Source organism: Poecilia latipinna, unplaced genomic scaffold (genome assembly GCF_001443285.1).
Source record: "Poecilia latipinna isolate Pla-1442-1.1 unplaced genomic scaffold, P_latipinna-1.0 Scaffold496, whole genome shotgun sequence".
NCBI classification, from domain to species: domain Eukaryota; kingdom Metazoa; phylum Chordata; class Actinopteri; order Cyprinodontiformes; family Poeciliidae; genus Poecilia; species Poecilia latipinna.
Genome location: NW_015113112.1, coordinates 67,172 through 87,351, shown reverse-complemented (window position 1 = coordinate 87,351; position 20,180 = coordinate 67,172). Strand labels below are relative to the sequence as shown.

The window sequence follows — 20,180 nt, the reverse complement described above, 5'->3', positions numbered from 1 at the left end:
TTTTTTTTTTTTTTTTTTTTTTTTTTTTTTCAGTAAAGCCAGCGAAGTTTGTCAGAGTTGAGGGGAAAATGGATAAAACTGAATAAGAGTACGATCCTACAAGAAAACCTGTTAGAGGACAACAACCCTGAACATACAGCCTGAGTGGCAACTCCATCGTTTTCGAAGCATATGCAGGTGTCACAATGGCCTAGTTAAAGCCTAGTATTGTTGAAAACTCTGTATGCTTTTCGTTTTATTTCACAATCATGGTTTGTGTTGGTCTATCACATTAAATCCTACTGACTCACATTGCAGTTTGTGGTTGTGATGTAAGAAAATGCTAAGATATGAAAACTTACGCTCTGTGTGAGGTGCATATGTTGTTTAACAGCTACAGTGGTACGTGGAGGAACAAACAGGCGTGAACGCCTCTGTTACCGTAGCACTGCAATTTTTAAATGCTGTAATCCCTTCGTACAATCAGCTAATCCTTTATAGATGAAATAGCTGTTGTCAAGACAACGCAGCACAGCACCTCAAACCTGCTCTAGATGAGTTGTTGCTCATTTTACTAAAGACCATTATTGATGGATTACTCTGCTTTGCCTGTTTCTTGTTAATCTTTCATCCTTCAAATGGCGCCTGAATATATTTGGCATCAAATCATAAGCGCTCTAAGGAAATGCCAGTCTTCATCCTCATGTAACTGTGTGTTTAAACACACAGGATCATCCAGTAACACACACACACACACTTTTTTTTTTTTCCCCCCAATCACGGTGTTCAACCGCATGAAGTTGCACAAACTTAACGACTGCTGCAGCTGTTTCCCTGTTGTTTCCAAACAAACACACACACACACACACACACACACACACACAATCACACACACAGCATCCACGTGCTCTTCAATCACGGCGCCTTTTTCCTGGCTTTTAACGGGTCCCGACGGGCCCCGCTGTATGGATGTGCTGCTGCTCGCAGAGCGCTGACTCAGCAGGAAATTACCATTCAGCACGGACAGCTTCATGCAGCTACTACGCTGTGATATAATGCAACGCCACCACTGTACCACCCTGCGGGGAAGATGGCGGTGGAAGGACGAGAGCGAAGCATCAGACCGCAGCCCCCCCCGCTCCCCCCAGCCCAACAAATTTACCATCTCTGCCAGACACAGGAGCGGCCGCAGACGCAGGTTTAGCTGTGGGGCTGTAATAAAGGAAATTAGCCTGAAAGTCCTGAACTGAACTTCCAAGAAGGATTTTCACACTTCTGAGGCAAAAGATGTGGTAAAAAGGAACGCCTGGTGTAATAAATTATAATAAATTAAGCCTTGGAGAAGAGCGAGATCTCAGCATAAGAAGTAGTCCCTGTAGCAGTAATATTCCCGGCTACCCATAAATTCTGGCAGGTGATTTGTGAGTTTAATCAAGATGCTATTGCTTCATAATGGAGAATAAAGCCTTTTCTGTGCAACCTGCAACACTGATGGCTTTAGGTATCAGGTAAAATCGACAGCAGCACTTTACGTGGCGGTAGTCAGTTTAAGCAGCTGCTTGGCGTGCTGTGAACTGTGTTGAGAAGATTGGCTCTCACTCCCCTTGACAATATGCAACAGATGTGGATCTGCAAACACCTGAAACATCTTATGCCATGCTTAATTTGTAGCCGTCATGTGTAAAAATCACCAAAAACCCATTAGTCAGACAAAAAAAAAATCCAGATTTTCCCTCATGCTGCATCTGGTGCTGTGTTTTTAATGCGAATGTGATTTTTTTTTTTTTTTTAAAAAAAGGGAAGACATGCAGTTTTTACACTGTGGACTTAGCAATATTATTGACTTAAAGACGAAACCGAAATGTATCACAAGAGTAAAACTGAGTGTTTTATTAAATTTCTACAGGATACCGCCTGTGATACCATTTAAATTATTTTCTAGAACCCTTGTTTAGCACTTCGACTGGGTCATCAATGCATTAGTGCCAATTATCGAAATGCATAAAAAAAAGGAAAGCCTGGCAGCCAAAAGAAAAACTGCAGAAAGCAGTGCAAAGATCATTATCTATTAAACATAAGCAGATGTGAGTCATTGGAGAAACGTAGGAGAAAAGAAAAGAGTGAGAGGAGGACAGAATGGCATCTTCTCACTAACAATTGCAAAATGAAGAAATTATAATACTTGTTTCCCACAGAAATAATAAAAAACTTACTCATCAGTCTCAATTCTTGTAGTGTATCAGATTAAAGCAAACAGGACCTAACATCAAATATTTAATCTATGCTCGACTTCGATGTTAATGTTTCTAGTATGGTATATTCTCCAACCACCAGGCTTTGCGTAGATCATTTCTGGGTTAATGAAGTGCCATCATGCAGACAGAAAACACTGATTATAAGAAGGTGTGCATGCATGCATGGGTCTGTGTGTGTGTGTACCTGCAGCACTATAGGGAGCTGCTCAGGAGGGTTTCTGTTCTCCACACCCATGGTCAACCAGACCTGAAACGCCGTGAGCTGCTCTGCGAAGAACGGACTGTGCTGTGGACACAAGCAGCAGAAGTAACACAGATATTAGAGCTTTTACTGCGCTGAATCGCCTTCTCTCTTACATACACACACACGCAAACACGCGCACGCACAGCCAGTCTGCAGCAACTAGCTCATCAGTTCATAAAAAGGGCCAACATAATGAGCTGAGAGGTGACACTGCACTGCAGCAACAACATAAATCCCGATCGATCATGATCAGCTTACCGTCTCTGTGGTCTCTTCTGCCGCGGCAGGCCACCTGATTGGCTGCTCGCCCCACGCTATTTGATCATGCTGTGAGGTGAAATTACAGCAGGAATCATGCCATGTTTGGGTATGGTAATAGATCTTGAGGAGGGAAATGACAGCACTGAACTGGATGGGTGGATTAATTTATGAATAATCACAGCAGGAAAAAAAAAATACTTCACCAAACGTTGACCTTATTCATTGGTTTTTGAAATGTAAAGCATGCTGGGTAGATAATCTGCACTTAGAAAATTACTAATTTGTTCAATTAAAGATTGAAGAAAAAACAAAGTTTCATCAACAGGAATATTTAATGTCCCAGAACAGCAATTTCACACTTGTTGCCCGAGAAGGGAGCCAATATTAGGGTACTTGGCAAGGAGTCCTTACAACCTCAAAGACCAGCAGAAATCCAAATGAGATGCTGTGGCTTGACCTCAAAAACCCTCCAACGTGGCTGAATTAGAACAAATCAGCAAGGATGAGTGGACAAAATACCTCTACAGCTGTAAAAGATTCACTGCAGGTTATCACAAATGCTTTATTGCAGTTGTTCACACAGGTCCATGTAGGGCTGGATTTTTCCCCCTTATTAAAAAAAACATACTTATTAAAAAGCTGCAATTTGTGTTTACTTGTTTCGTCTTTGACTAACATTTAAATTGGTTTGATGTTCTGAAACGCTGAAGTATGACAAGCGTGCAAAAACGTATGAAACCAGGAAGGGGGCAAACACTTTTTCACACCACTTTTCTTGTCATCAATTTTACCAAAGCCTCAGAAAGTAATGTGTATAGCTGAAGAGCACCAGAAAGATCTTAAAGACTCCTGAATTCAACACAGAGCGGGAAGATCTTCTTTAAAGGTCCTCCGGGGCTCAATTATGATGCCGGTAAGTGTTTTCAGCCTGAGTGCTAGGGAAAGTGTGGAAGGGAAACTGCCCACAGGGGAGCGATGGAGAAGAAGCCCACCTCCGAGGGCGAGGTGGACAGGAAAAAACCCCCAAGATTAAAGTGCTAAAGTCTCCTGAACAGTTTCCATTACAAAGTACAGGTTGTGACTGATCTAGCTGCAAATCAGAGGACCAAGTCGGCTCATGCATAAAAAAAAAAAAAAGAAGTTGATTGAGATATATGAGCCCATCATCAGTTGAATAAGCCTCTTGCAGCATGTTTTCATTGAACTCAGCATCTCTATCAGAGTCCCCTGCCGTGTCAGTAAATATAACAATAAACACACCAGTGGCTGAAAGTGCAGGGCCAGTGGTTTCAGAAAACCGTTTTTTATTTGACACTCATACTTGAGTTATAAGACCTGACATTTTACAATATCATCCACTGGGAATGTGTGAGTATGAGTAATTATCAGAGATGGTGGTGGTGCTGATGGAGGAAAAGCTGCAGAGCAAACGAGAACCGTTTGGTGTTCCTGGACATCAGTGGAGGACAGAGGCCATCTATCAAAGATGGCATCCTGTTATCTCTAACGTTCCCATCGTCACTTATAAAAACACACCAAAAAGGATTTGTCCGCGTTTTTAAAGCGTCAGAGTCCCCGGTTTATCTCTCCACAACACGCACACGCACACAAACACACACACACGCACACGTGCACGTGCACACACACACACACTCACTCTGAAGGCGGTGCCCTCCTCGATGATGGTAGGCAGCTGAGAGAGGCAGATGTCCACGGCCAAGTCCCAGGCTTGCCTGCAGGGGTGAAACACGGAGACACAAGCCACGTTAGAATTACATCATCTGATCTTCAAAAACAACACAAATCAGGTAATAATACAAAAAAAGTTACGTTTTAAATTCACAAAAGTTTTGCTACAACAATTAATAAAACAGAGTAATTAGAACAATAGTAGCAGTATCAATTATGTAATTGTAATTACAAGAAAGGAAGAAAAGAGTGAAAGTAAGGTGCTTGTAATGAATGGATAATTATGAAATTCTTACTAATAAAACAGAGGGGGTTTTTTTTCAAAGAAAATATTACAAATATATCCATCACATATTATTCAAACTTTAAATTCAATAATAAAATCAATAGTGGCACTTTCTCCCAGTACAGTTTATTTGAATAAAAGCACTATTTGCTACATCTTATTCAACTGGTCAGTGAAACAGACAGTAAATCAGCCAACTGCTGATTTACTGTCAGCAGTACATTGAGTTGGCAGCAACTCAATGTTTTTAGACATCTACACGACTTGCTGAAGTTCAGAGGCATTGGAAAGGAGAAGACTGACGATGAAGAAAGGAGAAGTAAGTCAACTCTGAAATCACAGGAAACTGAATTTCCAATGAAAACATTTGCAGCTGCAAGATTTGGATGGCTGGGTTTCATTTTGGCATAAACACAAAACCGTGGAGGTATCCTGCCTCGTTTCAACAATTCAAGCTGCTGGTGGTGTCATGACGTGGGAAATAATATCTTGATAAAATTAAGGATTGTTTTAACGCCACAGCCTACTGGAGCGTTGCTGCTGACCATTTCTATCACTTTCCAACGACGGTGTACAGTTCTTCTGATGGACACTTCAGCGGGATAACGCACCATGTCATAAATCATCTCAAACTGGTTTCTTGAACACTAAGTTGGCATTGGACCTCAATCACAGAGCTCCTTTGGGATGTGGACGAACCGGAGATCTGTGTCGTCAATATGGATTCGACAAATCTGCAGCAACAGTGTGATGCCATCGTGTCGATATCAACCAAAATGGCCGAGGAATGTTTCAGACATTTAATTCCAAAGAGGCAGTTCTGTTATGTCTTATTTATCATGTATTATTTATCACACATGTCTTCACTATCATATTGTAATAAGCTTTGTCATACAAATAGTTTTTCTAGTGTTGTAGTGGCCTTTATCAAGCTGAGGTTCCTATTAAAACGGTAGCAAACGATGCACTTATGAACAATTATTAATGTATCTGAAACTTGAGAAATGAGCTGAAAAACATTAATTACAAATTCTGATTTATATTAAACACAATTTCTTGGGTGCTAAAATTGTTTTTTTCCCCCAGAAATAAAAAAACAAAAAAAACAAAAACAAATCGAGCCACTCTTTAGACCACCTTCTGCTCGGTTTGTTGGGAATTCAATCTTTCACCCAGGTCTACTTATATATGTATGAATCAAAATGTATTTCATTTGCTTTGGTTGTGTCTTGTCACATAACACAGCTAAATTTATTTTCAGTTTGTACACAAGTGCAGGTCAACACCAGGTCCGTGGTCGAGTTTTTAACCCCAGCGTTCAAATCCATTTTTCTCGGATCAGATCGTCTCCCCTGCATTGTTCTCCGAGCGCCTACAACTCCTGAGATTTCCTTCCATGGGTCCTGGAGAGGGCAGTGAGGAGCCTTTAATCCCCCTTCTAAACACCCAGCTATTCTCCCAGGGTCATTTTTAATTCATGGGGTTATGCAACCCACATCAAACCTTATCACAGCTTCTCTTTTCTCCCTTTCAGCCCATCTCCTCTAACCCTCCGCTTTCCAGCTTCGTTTTCTTGCAGAAAATTGAACGCAGAGCCTCGCTGGGGCTTTTTCCTCTCAGTTAGCATGAGTTAGAGGTTGATTCATGTTCCCAGTTGATGCACAGCGATGTAATGTGAAGCTGAATGAATGATGCAGGGTTCACCCTGTCTGAGACTCTTTCTCCTGCTCAAATGGCTTCTCCCATTATTCCAGAGTGATATAATGGAGTTGCACTCCTGGTTGACAGCACAGTGCAGAACATGTAATGGATTCACTGACGAATGTGCAACATGAAAACATATAAAGGTAGCTTGATTAAGGCTATTGGGGGGTTTTTGTCACCAGCAGCAGCAGCACAAAGAATTAGCCCTGTGGTAAAAATCTGCGCAGTAAAAAGCTGATTGCATCCCTAAGAGGAGATGCTGTTCATCAAGTAGCAATTTTCAGCCACATACAGTGTCGGCCGTAAAGAATCTAGATCTAATTAGGCTCACAATGATTGGGCCTGGTCTGAAAAACACAGAATTTAAATCTAGTTCAGATGCCGTGGCATCTCAATACGCAGACTGTTTATGCACACTTGGGTTATTCTCAAGTGTTAAATTTGGTAAATGATCTGAAACAGTTGCATGATAAAAATATATTACAAAAAAGATGAAGAAACCTCAGTGTCCAACTACTCTGTTTCTCAGTAACAGTGTATCATTGTTATAGCAGACTGAAATAAAAATAATAGAAAATTAAAGCAACAAATCAACTGCGTATTATTTGTTCTCCTTGAACAAATCAGTTATGAAAACACTACATTCTGGTTTCATAACTTGGGATTGGGAAATTGCCAGCTCACGAGTCCATCCCTGACGGCTTTTATGCAACCCGTCGGCATATAAACAACCAGAAAGCACCATATTATCTGCAAGAACGTACTCTCAGGACCGAGGCTGCTCCAAGTTTATTATGGCACGGTTAACCCGCTCACAAGGCCGTAGAAGTGACTCATCACCAGAGATCATGCGTGTGTCGAGTGTGAAATGAAGGGAAAGCTGTGTAGGGGAGCATTTGGCGGCTGACTAAGCTCTTTTCTCTGGTTGCCTGCAGAGAGTGGTGCAACAACATGCACCAATATAAAACAGACATACACTACTGGCAATTAAATGGCTGGCAAGGGAGTAATCAGCCTCGGGCTTATTTGCCCTGTCCTGTTCTGCCCCATTTGAATAACAATAGCTGTTTGTGTTTTGGAACCAACATGAATCAGCAAGCCCTTAAAAGTACTTATTCCCTCCTCTCCATCCTGTCCGGTCCAGTACATGCTGGCCCGAACTTTTATTTCCTACTTGCCTTTTATCTCCAACACTTACTCTCTTTATTGCCCACACAGTTTGGTTTCCTAGACTCCTAAAGCACTGCTCAGTCGTTACTCTATCCTGCTTAATATTGCATGTGCTGTTGTGAAATCCCAATTTGTTGGGCCGCAAACACTGAAAAGCACCCGCAATCTAAACTAATAGGGATGAACAAGCGAGAAAGAAAGACTACAGCATGCTCAAGGAGTAAAGAGCAGTATTTGTTACAGGGAGAGATGCCAGGCGGTTACACAACGAGCCTCTCCTGGAGGCTTTGCCAACGCCAGCCAGATAATGAGTGGGAGAAGCAGAAAGAGGCATTTTTAGAAGACGATGCAAAGGGGAAAAAAAATGATGGAGAGATGTTTGTGTAACTAAAGGAAGATGGATGATTAGATAATGGCTTTTACATTGTGCAAAAGAGGAGTCGGACAACAGCAGGCCTTTGTGTATAAACATGTATGTTAATGAGAAAACATGGTGGACAAATGGAAAATGGTGGACAAAATGAAATAAATGGGGTTTATTTCAATTCACTGTTTGTCTCATTAAGCAGTAAAGAATCACATTATTTCCTAACTGAAGAAACCTTTTGGAGGTTTTTTAAAGAGGTGAAATATCTTCAGAATATATATTAACTGTGTTTAATTCAAATAATTAAACAAGCAAAAAAGTGCATATATAGCTTTTGATTAAAAACTCTTTTTTTTTCTTCCTAATTTAATGATCTGTAACAACTTGAATATTGTTCTGGAGATTGTTCAGATGTACTCCCGTAAGGGCTACACATAACCCACAAAAACAAAAATGGGTTCTTTTAAGTGGTTTCTTTTTGGCCTGAACAGTTCATACTTCACAAAAACTCAAGGGCTGAGGTATTTTTTTGTATATCATTGTCGAACACGAGACCAAACAAAAAGTTCTGCCCCAATCTGTCAAGAGGAAGCTGCAATAACATCCAGCCAGAGATGCAGGAGTGTAAAGATGTCCTTAAAGCACTAGGAAAGGGAACTAATTTCTCTGTTTTCGCATAGTGTGTAGTTTGTTAAAAAGAGCACTTGAGTAATTCAATAGTCATATCTTGTATCCCATTGATTTTGGATGTGCTTGATGTCAAAACACTGTTCCCATTTTCTCCCTTCTGTCTATTCCACAAAACATGAACACTTTAAAGCATCAATTCAAGAGAAATATATCATAAATGCATTAAATAACTAATGAACCCTATAGAGTCCAATCATATTATGTTCCATTTTAACTACATGCAGCGTATCCGTAAAGGACTCAAAGTGCTTCACTTTTTCCACATCTTGTCATGTTACAACCTCGTTACAAGTTGTAGTAAATTAATCTTCCGCAAAATTCAACACGCAAATGACAAGATGGAAAAAAGTTTGAGATTTTTGCAAATGTATTAGAAATAGAAAACCAGCCACCACAACACATCACACAATCACAAACACATCACCAGGTTTTCTCTGCCTACTTCATATCTAATCTACTGTATATAACAGCCACTAGTGGCAGAAAGATCTTCAAAACACGTCGTGCAACACAAATTACTCCTCAACAAAGCAGAAAATCTGCAACAGAAAACAAAAGAGATTTGGTCAAGCCAAAGTCAAGACCGCAACCCGAGTGGCAAAACCTCAACAGATCTCTACAAGTTTCATTGAACTGAGGCGATTTAGAAGAATGAGTTTGCCAAAATTCCTCCACAAAGATGTGAGAGACGCTTAAGGTCCAACAGAGAACAGTAACGACAACTTTCTCCCGCAAAAAGCAGCTCAACAACAGGTTCTTACAGACTATTGGAGCATTCTGGCTAAGCCTCTTAAATAAATATTCAAACAGAATAATATGCCTTTTTTATTCTGATATTAAAAACCATGAACTAAGTAATCACTCCTGTTCTTTTTCCAGTTACTACTACTGTACTGGTGGTAATTTTCACCGCTATAAAACACTGAGCTCACTGCTGACAGCAACACTGGCAACAGTCAACATGAGGGGAAAAAAAGGATGCAAAGAAAATAATGCATGAAGGGTTTGCATATGTTCAAAGGCAGAAACATATAAAAACACCTCCACACGTTGGTTCAGGCCTCCACACCGATACTTATTTAAGGAGGCTGTGAAAGTGACTCAAGCATTCATATTGCTTACATGTAATCTATGTTCAGAGCAGCTCCAGGATGCTGTGTTTATCTTCAGTTTGCTTATAGATCCGTGGCTGTAAATGAGAGACAGGGCAGCAAACCTGTTGTATGTTTGAGGACGCATAAAGCATCTGTTGCATCACTGGAAAAAAAACAAAATAACAAAATGTACCAGAGAAGCTATTGATTTTTCAGCTCACCTGGATTTTCTTGAGTCAGGAACAAAAAGAAATGTGAAAGCAGCAACTTTGCTGTGACTAAGGCCTGTTTAGGATCACGCTTTCATAAAAAACACAAACAACCACAGGCTCCCCTCTTAATGGTTCACCTTCATCATTCACATTATGTGTTTGTATTTGGGTTATAATTGCTTTTAGAACACAGCAAGGAAAACAGGCATTCATATAAAAAAATAACAGGAAGTCCCTGGATGTGATGTACGTAATAGGTTAGCTCGATCGTGAAGGAAGCTGCACTATGAAGTTTACCAGAAACTAAATGTGCTGTAATCAACCCCACAGGGAGCAGGGCCACGGCATCTTCATCAGCAATAACATGTCTTAAACATTCCTCTTACTCCAACTTTAATTCACTTCCTGTGTTGCCAATGCCAAACTACCACCCTGTATCACCCTGTATCGTAAGACAATGATTCAAAAACAGTGCAGAAAATCGGTATCATCTTTCACAACTCCTCCTTGTGTTCACTGATTATCCAGGTTGAAATTCAACTGGAGAAATCAAGCTCAATGGGAGAAATCCTAGACAGAGCAATAAACGGGGATGAGAATTGAGTGAAATTGGGTAGGAAGGTAATGGCCAGACAGGAAACATCCCATTAAATATTAAACTCTCCACCAAGATATTTTTCACATTTTATTTATTGCTGGAAAAGAAAGAAAGTTAACTGAGATTAAACAACAACAAATAATCAACTTTTAATCCACAAAAGAACTTAACAAAATGTGCCTTCCATGTGAGGATAAAGTTAGGACACCCTCAAATAGCTAGTTCTAAACCCTTTGTCTGAAATAACTTCTGGGAGGCATCTATCAAACTCTGACTGTCATGATGTTTTTGAGCGATTTCTTGCATGTACAAGCCGTTTCAATGGAGAGTCACAAACCAACCAAATCTTTAAAAAAAAGGAAGCAGTTTTGTTCCAGTTAGAAATCCCTTCACACTGACACACATTAGCTTCCAGGCATGTTTCACTGTTTGAATTCACTTCTAATTTCCCAGTTGATTTTTTAAAATGTTCATTCATTAAACATACATACCGTTACATAAAGAGGATAATGCTGTTTCCTAATAAAGAATATGTCTCTTAGAAACTCTTGTCATCCTTTAATTGCTTTCTGTCTGAGTTAACAGACAGGCCTTCAGGGTGACTCCTGTCTTTCCTCTAACCTCCAGCTCTACGAAGCCACAGACGTCTGCGCATCTGTGTGTTCGTGTAACCCGAGCTCTGCTTGTGAGCGTGTCTTACCACATGGCGTGCATGTATGTGGGGGGCAGGCGGGGGCTGCTGACTGGTGTACAGTTGTACGACCTCATTATCCTCTCCGCAAGCAGGAAATTGCGAAACAAGCTGGCCACCAGCAAGTCCTGACGAAACAACTTCTGGAACAGATCTGAAGTTGGGAATGGAGAAAATAGAAGTGATACATTATTCTGCAGACAGAAGAAGGGCAAAAAAACTAATTAGATTAACCTATGTGTAAGAGTAGAAGAAAATGGGGGCACTTTATATGTGAATGAACAGAACATATTGAGACAAAGTCACTAAATTTGGAAAAACAATCTGGTTTGTGGGTTTGCTTCCACTATGTAAAAGACAGAAAAATGCTTATTTTCAATTAGTCGTGTCCATAATCATGTCCTCTTCTTGTAGTTTATTCAAATAAGATGGTGGGTCTGGACGGCTTGCAGTGTCTGGGCACATTTGCAATATACAGCTAAAACCAGACATTTACATTTTATTAAAAGATGCAATCTTTTTTCCCCTCAGTCTGACATTAAATCACACTAAACTGGTCTTGTTTTTGGTCAGATAGGATCATGAAAATTATTCCTACTAGCTGAATGCCAGAAAAGCGGGAGAGTGAATTCTTTTAACAGGGCACAGTTATGCATTTTCCAGACACACAGTGCCATTTCATAGCACAATCAAGTAACTATGTTATTTTCAGTTTAAAAAGAAATACTGTATATATCAAATATGACATAAAAGAAGTTGGTTTTGTCTCTTTAAGGAGTTCCGCTCTTTCCTTTTCTGTCATTTAGCAAACAGAAATAATATTGGTTTTCCGAACTAAATAAAACCAAGAAAAGAAAAGTTATGTATCCTGTGTTTGCAAATCTCTGGTTTGAACAGTTTGAAATTCTGATTTATAACAAGTCAACCTCAGAGTCTTCAACACATTAGGGATCCACTAGTTTAGCTCAACTTTGACAAAGTCAGGCCACTTCCTTTCCACCGTTTCTGGCTGATGATTATGATTTTACTGTTACTTTTTGGAGATATTTCTTAAGTGACAATGAGCATGTTGTTGGTGACAGGCAGTAGAAGTCTCAGTGTGTGTGAGTGTGTGTGCGTGATTTGGACAAGGTGTATGCAGTGCCTTCATTACAGGAAATCTCTCTGATGTGGGCAGCTTCATTAACAGCGGAGCCCCGAGGCTTTAAAAGGCTTTGGCAGACATCAGCATTGTCACAATGCTATTCTAACCGGGATATGGTTTGTCACGTGGGAGTTCGAGTGTGTGACTGAGAGGATGTGTGTTGAATACATGAAACAGGAGGGAAAATCAAGGAATACACAATCTAGGGGCATGTCATGACAATGAGTGTGTGCGCCAGCGTTTTCATCAGGGCAAGCATGTGAGAAACGGGTAGTTGCGGCGCGGTGTGTCGTCGGCCAAACCCCGGCTCAAGTGATATCCTCAATTATAGTGCGGGGAACTCTAAACACAATTAATCTCAATTTGAAGAGCTGACCCGCACAAACTGCGCTTCTGGCATTTTATATCAACAGCGGCATGATTTCAGCCACTGGGGATGTTCTGATGCTCTCATAGTACTGCTGATGCCTAAACATCGCTGCTTTTTATTTTAGGTGCCCCACTTTGGACTCCCTGAGAGCTGAGCCACGTGGGACGCTTTATTTTTCATCATTGCCCAGATATGTTTAAAGAAAGAATTTAGTATGCCTCTGATGTCTTTGCAAGCTCATCTTCCAGCCCCCGACACCCCCCACTGAGTGGTTTCAAACATTACTTTTAGCTTATAACAGCAACATCTTTTAAAAAGGAGCTTATTTTCCTGATTCTGACGGCTGGTTAGTGCGCCTATAACAAATCAGCACGCTAAAGCATTAGTAGAAATTCCTTATAAAGCTTTGTTTTTTTCAATTAGCACAGCAGAGAAAGTGCGGATCATTTGGTTTTTGGATTACTCGACTGTTGCTGTTTACATGTGTACCGCACAGCGGGGGGTTGTGCTTATGATGTAAAATACAAGAGAGAGGAGACGGTGAGAGCATCCCTGCAGAGGACGCTCAATCGTTCACCAGATTTGATGCAAATTGACGCGTTTCTGAGGAAAATCAGCTTTCTATGAATACTTGTACCATTACAAATCTTTTGACTGAACTGAGATGATCTGAGAAGGTTAAAACTTCTCATTTTGATTCTAAGACAAGGAAGGAAGTAAAGACGGAAGGAACAACAAGACTTTGTCGAAGGACAGTTTTTCTTACAGAGACGTCATATTTCATTTTGTTGTTTCTGTGGTTTTGTTTATTTTGGATATTTAAAATGTCTGAGAATTTAAAGTTTATTGATCTTTAAGAATGTGTGCATTATTATGCCATCGTTTATCGCTATAACTTCTGGGACAATTTATCGTCCAGCAAAATGTGTTATTGTGACCTGCCTACATTTGTGTGATATGCAAGTATTTTGTTGTGTTCACGTACTTGTGAGGACCCAAATAAATCGGTCTTCCTGGCGAGGAGGAGGCTGTTGGGACGAAGAGACTCACCTCTGGGCAGCACGTTCCACGCGATGGTGTCGGTGATGGCGGTGAAGATCCAGTTGAGCTCTCCGAGGGGCGTGCGTCTGTCGTTGAGCCTGCCAGGGATCCTGCAACACAACACAACACAGATGGCATCGTGTCAGCCGCGCTCACCGCATGTCACAGGGTTTACTCATAGCAAAAAAAAAGCAGCAACTGTTCTGCACTATTACAACACCATACGAAGACATTAACATTCGAAAGCACCAAGTTTCTTACTCAGAGATTAGCAGCTGAATATTCATGTGTTTTTGTGCCTCAGAGTCGCTGAAGGCTGAGATCAGACTGACACCAGGAACAAACACAAAGTAAGTCCGGCCTCGCTTTGATCATGGTTGAGATCTACAAGATAAGATGTTTTAAGAGGCAGCTATATTGCAGCAACGTCGGCTGGGATGTCTTCACAAAGTGAGCTGCATGAAAACAAATCTGTGTTCTGATTTGACTTGACAAGGTGTCTCAGTAATATTTACACAGGTGGCCATCTCCTGCTGATCCTGGTAAATAGTATTTCCGCTCTTACAGTAGCGCCTTCTCTAACGTCACAAGACGCTGTAAGATTAGACATGAATCAGTTTTTAAAACTTTTTATCCCCTAGATTTCTCCTGTTTAATTTTTTTTTTTCCTTTTTTTGTTGAATTTTCATATCAATCTAATTTTAATGTCAAAGACTGATAACCTGGTTCAGGTTTAGTATCCACCGAAGAAATATCTTAACGTGAAGTAGGGGAAAACAGTCAATGTCTAAGCTCTTGAGATCTCCATGAGCAACAGCGGAAGTCATTATCCATTAAGGGAGAAAACAGGGATCAACCTTCCCATGGTGGCCGGTTCAGGAAAATTAATCCATATGTGAATCAATGACTCATCCAGGAGATCAGTAAAGGCCCCCTACAGACCTTATGTGTCACAGTTAAGGTCAGACTTTGTATTAAAAAACAAGAGACTGTGTAACATGACATCATGAGAGACCTGTAGACCTTAGCTTTACGTACAGTTGGATTAAAAAGTAGGACAATGATCCAAAGCTCGCCAGCAATTTCTTCTCTAACAGAAACAAAATAAATAAAAACAGAAATCATGAATCTTAACAAGATGGCAGATTTTTGTAAATGCAAATGCTATTTGTACTGAAGAAAGCAACAAATATCACAAAAAGAAGCCATGAAGTTCTTAATCAGTTCTCTTGTTGTTGTCTATCAGATATAAAATAATCAAAACTGAAAACAAATAAAACTTGATGGCAATAAAAGCCGACAACAAATTGATAACCTCCTCTTCTTACAAGCCTTCTGGGTTTTTGCCATCAAAAACATGGAATTTGTCAATATGCAGAACATACTTTTTATATGACGTTCCCATTTCCCTTTAAATGCATCCATTTTTACTCAATGTTAAATGTGAGTCTGAGAAAGGTGAATCAGTCACTTCACAAAACAAAAAACTAAGATCTTTAGGTTTTGCATAAAATCTTAATATTCACTGTACAACCTTTAACTGTTTCCATCCAGATTTCGCCACAAACTGTCATTTCCAAACATCTGTCATCATCATTGGATTCCACACCGGAGCACAAGCATACTCACTTTCCCATTCTCAATAATACATTACATCTCAAGTCGTTTATCATCCTCCACCCAAGTTTGTATAAATGTACAACGAGGCTGAACTTTTTTTGACCCAAGCCCTCAATTTCTACCTCTAAGTGACAAATAATAGCAGCTGTAAGGTTCCTGGCACTACCAGCCCCTCTGTGTAACGATGAGGGCCGGCCAACTCCTGAGCACTTTGAGTGCCTGCCAAAGGTGTTTGAAAAGTCAGCAGTCAGGATGAACACTCAGCAGTTCCCATCCTCGCTGATTATTCTCTGTAATACATTTGATGGTGGAGTGAGGGTGAAAAAAAGAAAAAAAGAGAGGCAAGAGGTGGATGGGTGAAGAAATAGATAGATGAATCACTGAATGGGTAAGAATGCCCTCTGAGGTGTTGAGGCTTGTGCCATCAATCAAAGTTTGGGTAAGTTTTGTCCATCTCTCGCTCTCCACATTAAGTTAGGATTTATCGCCCCAATTTAGTTTCCACCAGTGCTCCGGTTTCACATCTATGAGAGTGTCTCCAGTTCCAAATGAAATGAAAGAGTACAACAAAGAAAGTGCTGACATTATTTTGACCCTTTAAAACTTTTCAGAAGTTCTTTATGATGCATCTAGTGGGGAACAAAAAGGCGTCGACCTTAAAAGGTGCAAGACACCATGGCCTGGAAATGAAGACGTGTCACCTGAGATGGTTGTTTGATATTAAAATGCTGGTTTGAACTTTGAGTTTTTTTGTTTTGATTCAAACTCATAGTTCAAAAAGTGAACTATGAGTTGCAACACAACTCTCACATACTGATTAATAAGATATTTAGACCTTTAAAAGCTCTCGTCAGATAGATTAACTGACTAGCACCGGCTAAAAATAAAAAGGAGCCAACGGAGATCCTGTTTTTAAATTGATTGGTTTTTGCAACGTATACTAAATACATTAAAGTCAAAGTTCATATTTAAAAGGCTGCATTGACAGCATGAATATCATGTTGATTCTGGATTACAAAGCCTTAAGATTAAACAAAGAAGTCATCTTTTTTAATGTTTTTATGGACCATCGGTGTGTTGAAGATATAAATCATCATTAACCATCTCAACAGACAGTGATCTCATATCAGCCCCTCGTCAAGGCGACAACTTTATTCCCTGTAATTTGAAAGAGTTGATTCTGGTAGCTCATGATTTTGAAGGTACTGTAGATCACGTGACACTCGAGTTTATAAATACATCAGTAAATAAGACACTGGATGTAAACAAGCTGAGAAGGCTCTGCACGAAGGCGGAAAAAGCTCCCAGAAAAATATACAAACATCTTTGCCACCTTGAGGGAACGGCTTGTTCTCGACGTCACAAAGCAGCGAATGAAAGAAGTATTTCATTCCTGGATCGATGCAGCATTTCCGCTCTGTTCAAAATAGAGCTACAACAAAGACACGATTCCCGAAACACAGAGTTGGATATCAGAAACCTGCTAATTGCTAAAGTACAGCAGGTTGGATGAAAAGTCTTATAGTGAAAGGCACAGAGGATGACTTAATATGGATCATCCCACATCACTTGCTTCAACACCCTCCTTTGAGACGAGCGAGAGGGGGTGAGCAGGTAAAATCCACATGCCCTGTGCTTCGTGACTCCATTATGTAAAAAGAGCTCCTGTGACTGGATCCAACCAGAATGTGAGTTGGACGAACGTGGGAAGAAAGGAGACAGAAGGGTGCACAGATGGAGTGAGGACCGAAGAATGATCAAATTAATAAACAAATCATCAACATGCGACTATTCAAAGTTGCCACGATACTGAATTTGTTTCACAACAAAATGATTGTAACAAAGGCGATGAGTGTTTAAGGCCATTTCTGTCCACGTGTAACATTTAAAGGCGAGCAACATGAGTGGACGCTGAGTGTAACGGCTGGCTGCTTAGCCACGCTCGGACCGGTGTTGAATAAGAACAATACGGGAAAATGGAAGAGGGAGAGAGTTGTTTGATCTACCGGTTACAGAACACGTACTGCAGAAACAAGCTGCCTTGTCTCTTTGTCTTTAAGCAAGTGACGTAATCGGGTGTAAATTTCCAAACTTTACGTAAAAAATTTTAACGTGAGTTCAACCAGTTTTCCAAGCAGGGGGTTCAGGTTTGTTTTCAGGAAATGGTGTGACAGTGGAGGCAGCTGAGTTTTTAAGGAGGTGTCTGTCTGTCATCCTTTCAAGCACTTTCCTCCGTGGAGTTGAAACGACACAGTAGCCACATAGCTACAGGCACACAGACTTGACAGAGGTTGTTCTTGTGGTAAAAATGCAAGAACAAAACTAGCAGTGAACCGGTCAGTTTGGGATTTAGCCAATCATCAAATGGCAAAGAATGTGTGAAAAATAAGTAAAAGTCCAAAATGAGCCTTCAAAGACATTTAGAAAAGAAGGATCCAAGCTTCTCAGTCTGATAGAACCAATGAATGAATACTTTCATTTAAAATCTTTTTTTTTTTTAAATCTTTTTCACTGTACTGTAAATATGTCAGTATGTCCATATTCTTAAATAAAACATTAACCCATCTACATCTGCCACAATTTACAGGAATAGGCTGATCTATTAAAGATAAAATTGAGGGAAAGAAAGTCAAATCAATCAACAAAACGAGTCAAGACCTGCAAAAAGGTATAGGAGGTGAACATTAAGTATCACATTAAAGGGTCCTCACTCTGGTGTGGAAACATCAGATTATCTGGATTATGATTAAGTCAAGTAATGAAGTGTTTCGGTTTTCTGTTCGATTTTGAGGCTCAGCTTTAATCAAAGAGCTGGCACAACTCTAGAGAGTTGAGGTGAGATGAGCTTGGTCCCATTTTTCTTTGAAGAGCTCTGGGGATATCCATTATTTAACCAAAGTGGATATTGGCTGACTCAACATTTAACCCCCCACCCCGTGCAACATATAGGACATGCAAGCAACCAAAACAGCACATTTCAGCCACACTGGTCCCACACTGCTGATACTTCAAGACAGACAAGTTAGAAACCCTTCTACAAAAAAATCATTACAACTATTTATAAATCTGCAAGAAAGAAGCAAGTTCTCAAGAAAAATCTACTTTTAACAGGCACAGTGAGTCAAAAGCTGTGTATGAGGTTAAAGTGTTTTATTCGTGGTTAAATTGGGGAAGACAACAAAATATATATGATAAAAAATTTAAAAAAAAAAGCCTCTGACATAAGTCAGTGTGACATTTGTGGGTGTTTGAACTGTCCTTACAGCCAGCAGGTCAAATGTTATTGTTCCTGTAGTCCACAGGATGATTCAGAGGAGACAGGAGATGGAAGATAAAAAGGACATGAGAGCGCAAAGCATAAAGGGAGAGCTTCAGCGTCGTCAAAATCCACCAACTAATGTCAGAATGGTTGAGAAGAAAGAATATAGGAGTGAAAAAAAAAATGTTATACTTGTTCAAAGGTTCCCATCCTGCCTTTGGGAGTCATTCAGCTGCAGTTCTTCTGCACTACAGCATTTTCTGCGCAACATCCGTCAACTGGAGAGTGGTCGTGTTTGAGAGAGGAGATGAAAAGAAGCAATGACGATGTGTACAAATAACATCAGAAGAAAACTAAAAGGAAAGATCTCAGACGTGCGAGAAAAAGCTTGGAAAAATACATGTTTGAATTATGAATAATTCTCATTAATAGTTTGGGGAAAAAAGGGAGACGTGCCCCATTTATTTGACATTCAGGAACACCTAACTATGCAGCTGTGAGTAAATGCACTGGTATTTCTGTAGGATAGTTTCTGCAACATGATGAAGTCCAACATAATTATGAGGTGGATAATCCAATAAGAACGGTTCATTAAGTAGCAAGAAAGTGAATTTTTAAATGAGCAAGCCCATAACATCATCATAATGTGTAATTATGTAACTTTTTAAAACACAAATCTCTACCGAACATTTTCACGTGTCTACCTTCAAACATGTGAACAGGAGTGACATTCCTCTCTCAATGTCGTCACTGCACCCTGAGCAGCTTTAAATCTTCTCTGAAGGCTTTCCACAATATTTAGGGTTGTGTTTGGGACTTTTTAACCATCTTCCAGAAGGCATTTGTAAGATCATAAATTCTGGAGAAGAAGGACAGGTCTACCAGGTCAGACAGGCCAACAAACTTCTTCGACACCAAACTCATCCATATTTTTATAAACCTCCATTTGTACACTGGTGAGCAGACATCTTGGAAAGGTACGAGACGACCCCCGAACTGTTTCCACAAAGTTGGAAGCCTGAATTTACCCGAAATCTCTCTTAATGGTGCAACATTAAGGTTGTGTTCAAACACCATGCAAGGACTCCCCAAATCTGAACAAGCATCATAATTCTGCACCCAAAGAAGCCAGACAATGGTTGAAATTTTCAATTAATGCAGAAGTGAAGCAGATCGCATCACAATCCCGCCACTCCTGGTTGAACATTGAATACAAACAGACTTCGACAAAAGTTGCAGTCAATGCTCCACAAAGGGTCATTTCTATTAGCAGTTCTTTCTTTTTAATAGCTTCCTTCGTCTTTTTATGATCTTGATGAAATACTGTTGGCCTATTGCTGAATAACTGATGTTGATCCACAGACGGCTCCGTCCATTGTTACTTCCATAAACAGTGCACTGCTGTGACGTCATTGTTCTTCTGCACATGCAGGTCATAAACAGTTCACACCAAAGTTTCACTGCCACTGCATCACTAACAGATTTCAGCAAAAAAAAAAAAAAAAA

General features: G+C 40.2%; 1 protein-coding gene across 6 annotated transcripts in view; it reads right to left on the bottom strand.

Annotated features, from left to right (window-relative positions):
* rptor (regulatory associated protein of MTOR, complex 1) overlaps positions 1 to 20,180 on the bottom strand; it is a 146,646-nt gene that overhangs the window by 64,578 nt on the left and 61,888 nt on the right. For 3 of the 6 annotated variants that reach the window (XR_001425925.1, XM_015040097.1, XM_015040100.1), the window contains exons 7-11: positions 13,805 to 13,905; positions 11,250 to 11,394; positions 4,397 to 4,472; positions 2,737 to 2,805; positions 2,419 to 2,520 (exon numbers count right to left, since the gene is read on the bottom strand). Coding sequence is in view for 5 of the 6 variants with exons in the window: in XM_015040097.1 (XP_014895583.1) it covers positions 2,419 to 2,520; positions 2,737 to 2,805; positions 4,397 to 4,472; positions 11,250 to 11,394; positions 13,805 to 13,905 (493 nt within the window). In the remaining variant the exon portion in view is untranslated. The remainder of the gene's footprint in view (positions 1 to 2,418; positions 2,521 to 2,736; positions 2,806 to 4,396; positions 4,473 to 11,249; positions 11,395 to 13,804; positions 13,906 to 20,180) is intronic. The other 3 variants (XM_015040099.1, XM_015040101.1, XM_015040102.1) reach the window with 1 other exon arrangement.